Source organism: Sparus aurata, chromosome 17 (genome assembly GCF_900880675.1).
Source record: "Sparus aurata chromosome 17, fSpaAur1.1, whole genome shotgun sequence".
Classification (NCBI taxonomy): Eukaryota; Metazoa; Chordata; class Actinopteri; order Spariformes; family Sparidae; genus Sparus; species Sparus aurata.
The window spans coordinates 25,901,890-25,913,840 of NC_044203.1; the positions used below are offsets into that span (position 1 = coordinate 25,901,890).

Here is an 11,951-nt window from a genome sequence, read left to right on the forward strand (position 1 = left end):
TTTTAGGGGATATTTGTGTTTTTGCAGCCCTTAAACTCAACTTCTCTCTTACGCCAAGCCTGTGTTATCTTTCCAGAATAAGAAGGATGAATCCACAAAAGGCAAGCCCAGAGGCGTGTTTCCTGGCATCCCCAGCTGGATTGCAGGCAACAGTATGTATCTGCGTTTTGAGCTTCATTATGCTGACCTTTTTTGAATGATATTTTAAAAGTTTTTACAATCTTCATATCAATATTATAGTGACTTACAGAGCTATATTTTGCATCTTTAAATATTCATGCCCATGAACACTCTGGATATGAGAACATGTTGTCCTGCCCTTCTTTCCCGTTACAGCTGAGGTCAAACCTAAAACGGAGGCTGAAGGTACTAGCCGCCTAGAGTCCCCAACCCCCCTTTTAATTTGTAGAATGATCACGTCCCTACTAATCAACCTATAAGCATGTATGCATGTCCTAAATCACACTGGGAGGGGAGGTGGGTGGGGTTTGGTTTAGGTGATTTTGTGTTTCAGGATGGTCGTTAGAAAAATGAGAGGTACTGTATACTTTGTAATTGCCATAAACCCTCACACATTGCACACTCATCTGCAGGGTTGTGGGTGTTCACTTTTGCTAAACTAACCCTCTCATTTACTACAGATGATTGCACCATACTTATCCTGTCTGTTTGTTTTGTCATAGTCTTTGTCCCTTTTTCACTGACTGAAGTGCCTTTGGGTCATTTTTTTCTGCATCTGCATGTCAGTAGATATGTTCTGTAATATTGGTTGCACTCTTCCCATTCTTCAGCGGAAAAGGAGAAACCGAATCCAGAGCGTAAGGGTCCAACACCAGGCAGGGGCTCTCTGACTGACCCTGCAGCCCCATCCCTCACCAGCAAGAAGTCCGGTTCCATTGGAAGCCCCGCCTCCCTGACTGGGTCAGAGATCAGTGATTGCTCCAGCAACAACATCGGCACCACCAACAACCCCGAGTCTTCAAACATCGATGGTGAGGCTTCTCATTGTCTAGTCTTTGTTTTACAGTCTGGAGTGTACCACCAGAGTAACTTCTACATTATTAGGCAATAAACTGATGAATTAAATAAGTAAACTGACACACTAATAGCCCTGTGAGGCTGAACTTGGAGCTAAATGCTAATGTTAGCATGCTACTTTGCTAACAGTGAAAATGCTAGCATATTAATATTTAGCAGTTACAATGTTTGCTTTATTTACAACTGTGATATTTAGTACTGTGTATATGATATACTGTACGGGTTTTGCTTGTTGGCATGCTAACATTGGCTAAATATGGTCAGTTCCATGGCAATCTGTCCAACAGTTGTTGAGAGGATTTACGCAAAAGCAAAAATGTCATAGTGGCCCTATGATCACCAGAGTCAGTAGGGTTCATCCTCTGGAGACCATGGATTTCATGAAAGGCCATCTACCAGTTATTAAGATATGGATTTTCGGCATTAAAACACATGATTTATTATTGTAAAGAGATATACATTTGTCAGTTTACTGGAATAACCAACTTTTTCTCTCTAAGCAAAACAATAACATACATAGCCCCTTATTTGTTCTCTCGCCCCCTTCTCTAATCTTCCAGGCCTCTTAAGCAATCGCTTAGAGCCTCCGACCTTCTCAGACGGGGGTGATGTGTCCCCTGTTGGGTTGGGAGGAGGGCTGACAGTTGGGGAGCTGCTCGCACCCAGCGACATTCCCTCAGAGGAAAATCTGGAGAAAGACAGGTAAGGAGGATAGAGGTGGTGAAAAAACCATTAGCACCCAGGGAGTGAGATTATAACTCCAATGTAATGACTCAGTAATGGAGTATAAAATATTACAGGATTAGAGACTGTAATCAGATTATAATTAGACTGTATGGGAGGTGCACAGTGTAAAGACTGTATCGATTCAAGGGAAAGAGGGAGGAAACGTGTCTGAAGTTGCTCCGGCTGAGGGAGCGTGGTAAAACTCCCCCAGCAGTCTGTCCCTGCTGTGTGCAAGCTTTTGTCGTGCTGCCTGTTGCTCGCTAGCTAACAGAGCCTGCAGTTTTGAGAAGGACCCTCACCAGGTGAACTCCGACCCAGTCCTCTCTTCCAGCCCTTTGCCTCACTTCCCCCTCATGCCCTCTGTCCTCTCTCTTCTCACAATGGCTTGTGTGCTCTCTTCCTAACATCATTCTGTCCTGTTTGTGTTCTTTTGTGCGTGTTCTTTGTCTGTGCGTCCTGTTGTGCATCTCCTCTTGTTTACAACAGAGCTTCATTGCAGTTATTGTTGCATATAGGCAGCGTTTTTTGCAGTTCTGACTATACTGTATTTTATTTATTGGATTCAGGTCAGTACGCTGGTGATTTCTGCTAGATTTGAGACACTTGTAACTCTTACGGTTCTATGGCACTGAATTATAGATGAGCCTTGCTTTGCTGCAACTTTCTGTCCAGTAAACATGTTTGGCATTTAAGTCAGAAATGTTAGGATAACATAGAAATTTGTAGAAACTGGATCGTGGATGCCTTCATGAGTGGCCAGATTGCACATCCTCTGTCCAAAGTTTGGCTAAAGCTTTAAACCCTGTGAAGGTTAACAACCTAGTCAACAGCTAGGTATAAGACAAAGTCACTAGTTTGGTATTTAGTTCACTTATATATTGTAGTTTTTGTTGCTCATCCCATGTGCTTCTCAAGATGTCTGCGTCTGTCGTTGGCCAGGGCCAGTCCCCTGTCCTGCTTGTCTCAACAGTGTGTGCGTGGTTACATGTTGTGCCAGGGGGCTTATTCGGCATGCTCTTCTCCGATGGTGGTTAACTTGTTCAGTTCATTATGTTGGGGTTTGTAGTTGCATGTTGTGGTTCTTACTGTGGCTTACAATAGTTTGTGTGGAGGCGGGCTTGTAACGATGTGGTGTCCCGTGTTTTTACAGACGGAAGACAAGGTGGGTGTCAGCGCCTTGACAGAGTCATGGACATACTTCAGGCCTTATACTGATCAAACAACAAACACGTGCAAACACTTGACCTGATACATAACACAAACACACTTCATGGCTAAGTATCTTGTACCTGTTTGTGAAGGAATTAGCTTGATTGTTGGATTATTTTTAGTTGGCGTGAATGCACATTGTGTGGATTGACAGAACTGTTTGTTGACATAAATAACATTAAAGTTGTCTTACTGAAAACTCATGGTACAGACATTATGTAGAAGAAATGCATGGCGACTTTCTTAACATGTATAAAGTACTGGCATTCAAGTGCTACATTATATGAAGCATTCGTTTCATTGTCTAACCAGTATATGCATGTCGTCATGCATATTCACTGTGTACTCACTGTTTTTCTCTATCTTTTATTGATGTCATTTTTCATTTTGAACAACTCTCTTTCTTGTATGTATCCCCTGTTGCTGTGCCTTTTTAAACATCTGTCCTCTTTACCCTCATAATAAACACAAATGTCTGTGCACACTGACTGCACATGATTTTATTCTTTCTCTCCGACTGTCCTTTCCGTGAAAAAATATTTTCACTCCCTCTCGCCATCTCTTTGTTTCTTCCTTCAATACTTTTGTCCCCGTTTTCGCCCTCTCATCCATCTGTCCTTTCTTGCATTTGCTCCTACTTTCTATTTCTGTCATCCCTCCCCCGTCCTCCCCCACCTTCCCTCCCTACAGTAGGAAAGTGGCGCGTAGCGAGAGTGCCCGCGTGGACCGGCACTCCTCTCGGCGCCGTGGCTCATCCCGGGTCAAACAGTCTCGCTCCCGTAGCGATGTGGACCTGCAGCCGCCCTCTACCACGACAACATCACCTTCCCCGTTCACCCCCCAGCACCTCCATCCGTAAGATGGACACAACCCGCTCTTTAAGGGTGCACAGCAGGGACAGACTGTCAATCACAGACAGATAAAATGGAATGAGTGCAGCTCTTTTGCTCAAATAACCAGAAAAGCAGTTAAACTGAGTAGTTGGTAGAATATTCATGGATCAATCCCACATGGCTCATTCAGAACCAGGACATATGAATTATTGTTTTAGTGAGTAAGTTATTTCTTAAGGCTCCATTGTCTCCTGAATCAATCTGACTGATAGGTTTACTTACTCATTATTGATGGATGTGTCTCTAATAGGTGACCTATGCTGTGGCTGACAGGGACCGACTAACTGTTAAACTCTCATTTTCAGTGACATCTAGCTCTTTAGGGGAATGATTATTGACTGAGGTCACAGTTGACCGTTCAGTAAGCATTAGGTGTCAACCCTTTACTAAGGGTTAATTCACTTGTTCATAGTCAACTATAAATCCACACCGCTGTCAGTTGTACTGTCAGGAACCAGACGGGGATGTCTTCAAGTCCCGAGTAAGACAACAGAGGTCAAGTTCAGTCAAAGACATTTCTGTTTGTAAATTCTCTTGTGTAATACTTACAAGGACAGCTGCTGTCATGGAGGTATGGAGGTCCAGTGGAGAGCAGTTTCGGGTCATGATTACAGGCTTTAATATGTATTTTTGGCTCCTTGAGCATCTCAAGCCGATTGCCATGTAGTTCCATTATATTCAAAAGATGGCAGTAATCCCTACGGCCAATATCTGTCCCTTTTAACATGTAACTAAGCTAACAGGACATTGATAGATAGTTTATCTACTAGAAACTCTCAGTAGCTATTTAACATCCTCACCTTATCTAATGTTGAGAAATCCCTGGTGCACATTTAGAAACACAACCAGCTGTTCGCAGTTACTGTTGTTCCCCAGCCAACAGCCTCGAAAAGAGCCAGGCTGTGTGTCCCATCACCTGATAGCCACCTGGGTCATACTTGAATGATGTCGAAGTCACCAATCCAAATGAATCACCCCGCTTCCTTCGTTCTTCAGTTTTGAAGGACCAGTTTTGGCTGCTGAAGGGCCCGGCCAGTCCCCCACCAGCCCCTCCCCACAGCTGGAGGAGATGGAGCCGGGCCTCCTGGAGTTGGAGCAGGACCCGCCCAACTGGAGGGAGCTGGCCTCCCCTGAAGCCCTGTCCAGTCTCGGCAAGAAGGAGACCAAGAGGCAGGAGGTCATCAATGGTGAGGAGAAGGAAAGATGAAGCAACGTGTGCGGATGAAATTGACTCTCTTTCTCATTTCGTGTCTTCTCCTTCTCTCCTTTCCAGAGTTGTTTGCTACTGAGCATGCCCATGTACGGATGCTAAGTGTCCTTCAGATGATCTTCTCAAAACCTCTGGAGAGAGAGGGGCTCCTGACTGCCAATGAGCTGGCCGCCATTTTCCCCAACCTGGATGAGATCATTGATATGCACCGTGAGTGTTGCTGCTGCTAAAGGGCCTTTGTTGACTTGTGTTTGTGTCCTTACAGAGTCAGATACATGAGGAAGTGGTCTCCTTCCACACGACAGGCAAATCTAATATTCTCGCAGTGAATCTAATAAATAGAAACGGTTTAAAACTCCTTTTTTTCTGTTTGTTGTCAGTGATAAAGGTAACTGAACACACAACCTGTCTATATAAACAGGATGTCACTGGATGCGTAAACGAGGATAGTACAGAAGTGAAAAACAATGACATACGTCACAAAAAACATCCTTTTTTAAATGAATTTCCCATGACAGAGAACAATGTTTCAACTCTTAGCTTTCATCAGTGGTTTTGTGACTGTGTTGTGTTGAGAAGAGTTGCTTACTGTATTTTGTTAAGTAACTTGTTTGTCTCGGGCTCCTATTTCTAGATAACTTCTACGAGAACCTGAAGAAACTGCGTTTGGATGACGGCTTCATCGTGAAATCCATCAGCACGACAATGCTTAACAGAGTGAGTCATCCGAATCTTTCTCTTTCTGTCATCCTGTTTCGCTTTTCTTCCCGTATTCATGTTGCTTTTAGGAAATCCCCGACTGATATGTGCTGAAAATCTAATTAAACGTAAATTGGCGGTGGTGGAGCCAAAATCAGATTTTGTTCATTTAGACGAATCCTTAAATGTGTTTATCTAATGAAAGGAAAATATTGGCTGTAACAGCTACACCATCATATTGTCTGTCTTTACTCTGTAGCTTTTCCAGCTCGTTCTCTACCAGCCAATTCCTTTATTCCTCTCATTCTTTACTTTTGGCTAGCACAACACAGCGCTGATTTGTGTGTGTGTGTGTGTGTGTGTGTGTGTGTGTGTGTGTGTGTGTGTGTGTGTGTGTGTGTGTGCGTGTGCGTGTGCGTGTGTGTGTTTGTTCCAGTTTGGGGGCACAGAAGGGGAGTGGTTCCAGAAATTGACAGCTCGTTTCTGCAGCCACCAATCGTGGGCCTTGGACCAGATCAAGAGCAGGCAGAAGAAAGAGGCACGCTTCAACGCCTTCATACAGGTACCAAAGACACCCCCCCCCCCCACACACACACACACACACACACACACACAGATAAAGTGACTCATAAATACATTCTTAAAGTTTAACCAAAAAATCCACAAAAAAATGCACTGACTTACAAAATGTAAAAATAAGTGATCCCATACATGAGCTCCCATTCTGATGTTGTGTGTTTGTGTGTTTTAATCCCAGGAGGCAGAGAGTAGGCCCCAGTGCCGCAGGCTGCAGCTCAAGGACATCATTCCCATAGAGATGCAGAGACTGACCAAATACCCGTTGCTGCTCGAGAATATTGCCAAGAATACAGGTGTGTGTGTGTGTGTGTGTGTGTGTATTTTTGTGTGTGTGGGTGTCATGGCTGTTTGTGGATCACTTTTGAGTGAAAGTCATAATTGTAATCATATTAAAGACACATTATGTTATTACTGATGCCAGGTGACTTGGTAGGCCTTATTAGATGAATAATCGTTCAATAGACCAAAAGAGAATTCATTGCCAACTGTTTTGATCATCGATTCATCGTTTCAGTCATTTTTCAAGCATAAATGTCAAACGCCTGCTGTTTCCAGCTTCTTAAATGTGAGGAGTTGCTGCTTCTCTTTCTTATTCATGACAGTAAACAAGGAGTTTTGGGGTTTTGTGACAAAAGAAGCAAACTGATAACATCACAAGGTTCTCGGAAATTGTGATGAGCATTATTCACAGTTTTTCTGACATTTTATAGGCTAAACGTTTAATCGATTGAGCAAAAATAATCAGAATATGAATCTATGATGTAAGTAATCGTTAATGGCAGACCTATTAACCTACATTTGCATCTGGGTTTGTTACAGAGGACAGAGGACCATCCATTAATGACTCCATGTCTGGTGTTTATGTAAATTACGTTAGCTGGTAAATGGCCATATAATGGTCCATGTTTATATAAATTATTAGTACCTTATTTTCAGTCCAAATGCAGAAGATGGTTTTTCAGCGTCAGAACAATGTGGAAAATATTTGCACAACTACCTCAGGCACACCAGCATAACAATCGATCGCTGTCCATCCAGGATGTTTGTCTACACTCGTGATTTATTGCTTTTGTCTGGTCTCTGCTGTGAAAGCTGTATTTTCCTCAACTCTTGTGTTTTCTGTCTCTCCACAGACAACCCGACAGAGAAGGAGAGGATCCACCAGAGCGCAGAGTGCTGCAGAAAGATCCTCAACCATGTCAATGAGGAGGTCAAACTGATGGAGAACCTATTGGTGAGAAACACACAATCCATCACTCAACACACTGTTATGTCGTGATTGAGCACCAATTGGAGTCGAGTAAATTCATTTTGAGACCTCTGAAGGTCTGTGCTTGTTAGACGACTGCTACTCTGTCCTCAGTCTGACCCCCGAACCTTTCTCTACGTTCCCAGACTCTGAAGGACTACCAGCGTAGATTGGACACATCAGGGCTCAAACCCAGTAATGAGCTTTATACTGAATATAAGGTAAAGTTATTTTCAACAAAGTTTGCTCACACTGGTCACAGATTTTGGTTCTTTGATGCCTTTACTGCAAGAAATGTTCTCATTATCCTGCTTCTGTCTTGTCTAGAGCATAGACCTGACTCAGAAGAAGATGCTTTATGAAGGCCCTGTGACCTGGAGAGTCACAAAGGAGAAGGCAATTGGTAAATAAATGCTTGTGTGTACATTAAATGCATTCAAACCGCCCAGGGCTATTACTAGAGGTTCAGCATTCAGTTTATTCAACGATTTGTAGATTGACAGAAAAATAATCGACAGCAATTTTTATAATAGATCAATCTTCAATGTAATTTTTCATGCAGAAGTGGCAGAAGGTTTCCATTCTCTCAATTATGGACAATTTCTGCTGCTTTTTTATCTTATGTCACATCAAACTGAATCTTTTGGTTTTAAACATGATCTGAAATTGGACATTTTTCACTATTTTCTGACATTTTATAGATCAAATAATTAAATAATTATAATCAACAGATCAATTAATGATGAAATTTATTGTGCCCTACTTGTTCTTTTGGAAAAAAGACATTTAAGCATCTGCTAAACCCTTTATGAACACTGATAAATAAATTAAATATTTTTTTAGGCCAGTCCTGCCAACAACTCTAAAATATTTATTATATTTATGTGATAAAATAAACTTTTTATCTGATTCCAGCATGCAAAGGCAGTTACATTTGGGGATGTTGAGATAAAGAGTATCGCATTTTTCTGTTTTCAGTTCCCTTTTTCAAATGTGTAAAATAAATCTATAAAGCTATAAAGGGAAAACACAGCTGCAATTCAGAGGGTTTTTTGAGACCTAATTGGTACCTTAACTTCCTTTTATATATTCAGTTGACTTCAATAAACTAATCTCACTTCAACTTTATTTATTCCTGTGCGTCCATCTGCATGCAGCAGTTTGCCGCCACGGTAAACAGACACAATAGAGAAAAAAAGAAATAGTGTTTTTTAAAAAACTAAAACAATCAAGGCTGTAAGCTTTAGAAACTATGGGGAACTGGTAATAAATACATTAGTAACTAAATATCTATCTAATGAAAACACAAAAACAAATCTTATTTTTAGAAAACTCACTGTCATTCTCTTCCGTCTCGTCCTCCCTGGTCTTTCCTATCCTCTCTGCTTCACTGTCCTCCTCCATCTCCTCCCCGTCTCTCAGATGTGCAGTGTGTGCTGCTCGGAGACCTGCTGGTGCTCCTGCAGAAGCAGGACGACAAGATGGTCCTCAAATGCCAGAGCAAGAGTAACATAGCCATGCAGGAGGGCAAGCAGATGCTGAGCCCTATTATCAAGCTGGACTCAGTCTTCCTACGTGAGGTGGCCACAGGTCAGTTGTGCACAGTAGTGTCACAGATATATAGAGTCACTTCTGTTTTGAGATCAATAACATTCAACCTTCCGATTGCTTTTTTTTTTTCAGATCGAAAGGCCTTCTATGTGATTTTTACCTGGGACAGCGGTGCTCAGATCTATGAGCTTGTGGCTCAGTCTGTTGGAGAGAGGAAAATGTAGGTGTCAGAGAGAAATACACAGTCCAAACATGTTTGTTTCAGATGGTTAATCATAGGATGGATTGTAATCGGAATTGTGTGTGTTCACAGCTGGACTGAGGTGATAAAAACAGCAGTGGATGATCTGAAAAAGAGTGGAGCACCCATGAGGTTGACACTGCCTCCTGGAAGTGGAGGAGCTCCCTTCAGTCCCTCCGCGTATGTATCAGCATGTGCAACTGCGTGTATATATTCATTGCCTGCCAAAGTTCACCCATCTCCAAATATCTAATTTCTTTTGTCATTTTCTCTCCGTCAGGCTGAGTGCCCCTTTGAGCCCAACAGAGAATGGGAGTTTGAAAAGCAGCAGTGGTGAGATCGCAGTGTTTTATCAGCTGAGCACTCAATCAAATAATACAAGTATGTTATTGTTACACATTACTGTAAGCCCGACCCAAAGTTAAGCCTCGTGTCTGTCTGTAGATCGAGATAAAGACAGCTTGACGGATGAGAAGTCTTCAGACCCGAGGCACAGGCTGATTGATTTCCTGTCAGAGAAAGGCTTTGACCTGATTGGCCACTCCAACAGCGACCAGGAGAAGGTGGCCAACAGTGCTTTAGATGAAGGTGAATGAGGGTCTTCCTTGTAAATGAATTGTATATGATTGTCTGTCTTTCACAGTAGCTTGACCTGTTGTTATAATGAAACCACCGTATCTGTCTCCTGTGTTAGTCATGTCGCTGAAAAGGCTGTTGGTCGGCAGCATCAGTCTGTCAGAAGACTCGCAGGATGATGAAGAAAACGGAGAGGAGCAATCAGAGAGGCCCAGTCAAGAAATGGACAGCTGTCAGTCGACAGGTAGGTTTAGGGTTAGTTTGACAGTCAGTCATTCAATATCGTGCAGTAAGTTAGATGAGAAGATTAAAGCAGACACAATGCGAGCTTAAATAGCACAGCTTGCACGGGTCAAGTGAGGCTGCAGTAGCACTTTATCAGTCTCGCCTATTTTTACCGTGACACACTTGCATTGCTTGGTAAAAATAGCAGTCATACAGAATTTGAACCAGTGTTACAGTTTTTTAATATCGGTATCCGTAGAAAAAGTCACAGTGCACTCTTTTTCTTTCTTTCTCTCCCGCCTTCCCTATTTTTTTCTCACACTTTCTTGCTCTTTCAACTGGAGTAAAGTAGAATCACATCGTAATTGTTATTGATAATTATCAATGGCAAAACAAAGCCACACATGAGTGATCTGCAACAGTTCAGCAGCGCAGCTGTCATGCACTGCACAAGCAGGCAAGCGTGAGCTAAGCTGACAGTCTCGTCACTGTAGCTTCATATGTAATGGAGAAGAATGAGGGTGGTGTCAATCTTTTTTTTGTATACTAGGCAAATAAGCAAATGGGTGTATTTCTCATAACGTGGAATTGTTCCTTTAAACATCTTGTTTAATTCTGGTTGTATGGCTTCTTAACCTAGATAGACATTTTCTAAAACCCGCCTGCATGCATTCCAACATTGAAAATAGTAATTAAACATGAATAGTGCACTTTAACATTCCCCCCAAAATAATGATTATAAAAATGGCAGAGCCCATTCTCTTACTGTTTATTCTAAAAGTAGGATTTTTAGATCCATTACATCATAAAATGACATTACAGAGGAATTCATCAAAGTATATAATCCAAGGTTTTACTTGTTACAAGTTACAGTTTTGCTGGTTCAGAATTTACTTCAAAACAAAACTGACTCATGACTTGCGTCTAAATTGAGTCTTTCCTTCCACAGAGGAAAGCCAGAGCACAGACAGGGGAGCGGAGGAGGAGAACGATAACTCTTGTGAAAAAGAAGGTGCAGGGATGAAGGGAGAGGATGAGAGGAGCATCAGTGCACCACTGAGGCTGTCCCAGGAGAGGATGGAGGAAGTGTGCAGGAGGCTCCACAGTCTGCAGGAACACCTAAAGAGACTACAGGTGAGGGGGGAGGTGAACAGTTGGAGAGAGAGATGAGAATATAGGAAAAAAAAGCTGTGAGTAGGCAGTATGACGGGGCCAGATAAAGATGAGAGACATAACAAAAGATAGGAGCCGACTGGAAAGAGACACACGGTTGGGCATCAAGGATTTCAATGAGGATAACTTAAGTAAAGAGCGAGCTGCGGTATACTTTGGACAAATGGGGCCAAAATGGCACAAAAGAGAAACTAGAGAATAGAAAACCATTTAACCACTGCTGTTATTGCTTGGCTGAAAATTGCCTTGTGAAATTGGACTTTTCTGAAAATGGCTATTATGTCCAGCGCTTGCAATGGGATGTGTCAGAGAAGCAGCGAGGGAGACGAAGAGAGGATGTTAAGAGGAGGTTGAAGTGAGTGTGCGTGCGTGCGTGTGTGTGTGTGTGTCTGGGTGTGTGAGGGGGTGGGGATGTGAGTGTCTGTCCTCAGTTCCTAAGGTGATATTGATTTTGTGTGTTGCAGACTGTAGAAGATGAGCACCACAAGCTGCAGGAGGCCCTTTCTAAGTTCTCACTGGAGGGGGGACACTTCCAGTAAGACACCATCACGCCACCTGCTGGCCACTAGGTGAGAACATTCA

At 42.6% G+C, this 11,951-nt stretch overlaps 1 protein-coding gene across 9 annotated transcripts in view; it reads left to right on the forward strand.

Annotated features, from left to right (window-relative positions):
* The window catches only part of arhgef1 (Rho guanine nucleotide exchange factor (GEF) 1), a 45,780-nt gene that overhangs the window by 29,981 nt on the left and 3,848 nt on the right, over window positions 1–11,951 (forward strand). For 6 of the 9 annotated variants that reach the window (XM_030393139.1, XM_030393138.1, XM_030393133.1 and 3 more), the window contains 22 exons: window positions 77–152; window positions 337–366; window positions 792–992; window positions 1,599–1,740; window positions 2,915–2,926; window positions 3,664–3,828; window positions 4,863–5,053; window positions 5,140–5,286; window positions 5,711–5,793; window positions 6,212–6,337; window positions 6,533–6,647; window positions 7,488–7,588; window positions 7,750–7,824; window positions 7,931–8,006; window positions 9,026–9,193; window positions 9,287–9,374; window positions 9,468–9,575; window positions 9,676–9,728; window positions 9,840–9,983; window positions 10,090–10,215; window positions 11,146–11,330; window positions 11,834–11,938. In XM_030393139.1, coding sequence (XP_030248999.1) covers window positions 77–152; window positions 337–366; window positions 792–992; window positions 1,599–1,740; window positions 2,915–2,926; window positions 3,664–3,828; window positions 4,863–5,053; window positions 5,140–5,286; window positions 5,711–5,793; window positions 6,212–6,337; window positions 6,533–6,647; window positions 7,488–7,588; window positions 7,750–7,824; window positions 7,931–8,006; window positions 9,026–9,193; window positions 9,287–9,374; window positions 9,468–9,575; window positions 9,676–9,728; window positions 9,840–9,983; window positions 10,090–10,215; window positions 11,146–11,330; window positions 11,834–11,908 — 2,487 coding nt within the window. In that variant the 3' untranslated portion in view covers window positions 11,909–11,938. The remainder of the gene's footprint in view (window positions 1–76; window positions 153–336; window positions 367–791; window positions 993–1,598; window positions 1,741–2,914; window positions 2,927–3,663; window positions 3,829–4,862; window positions 5,054–5,139; window positions 5,287–5,710; window positions 5,794–6,211; window positions 6,338–6,532; window positions 6,648–7,487; window positions 7,589–7,749; window positions 7,825–7,930; window positions 8,007–9,025; window positions 9,194–9,286; window positions 9,375–9,467; window positions 9,576–9,675; window positions 9,729–9,839; window positions 9,984–10,089; window positions 10,216–11,145; window positions 11,331–11,833; window positions 11,939–11,951) is intronic. The other 3 variants (XM_030393135.1, XM_030393137.1, XM_030393140.1) reach the window with 3 other exon arrangements.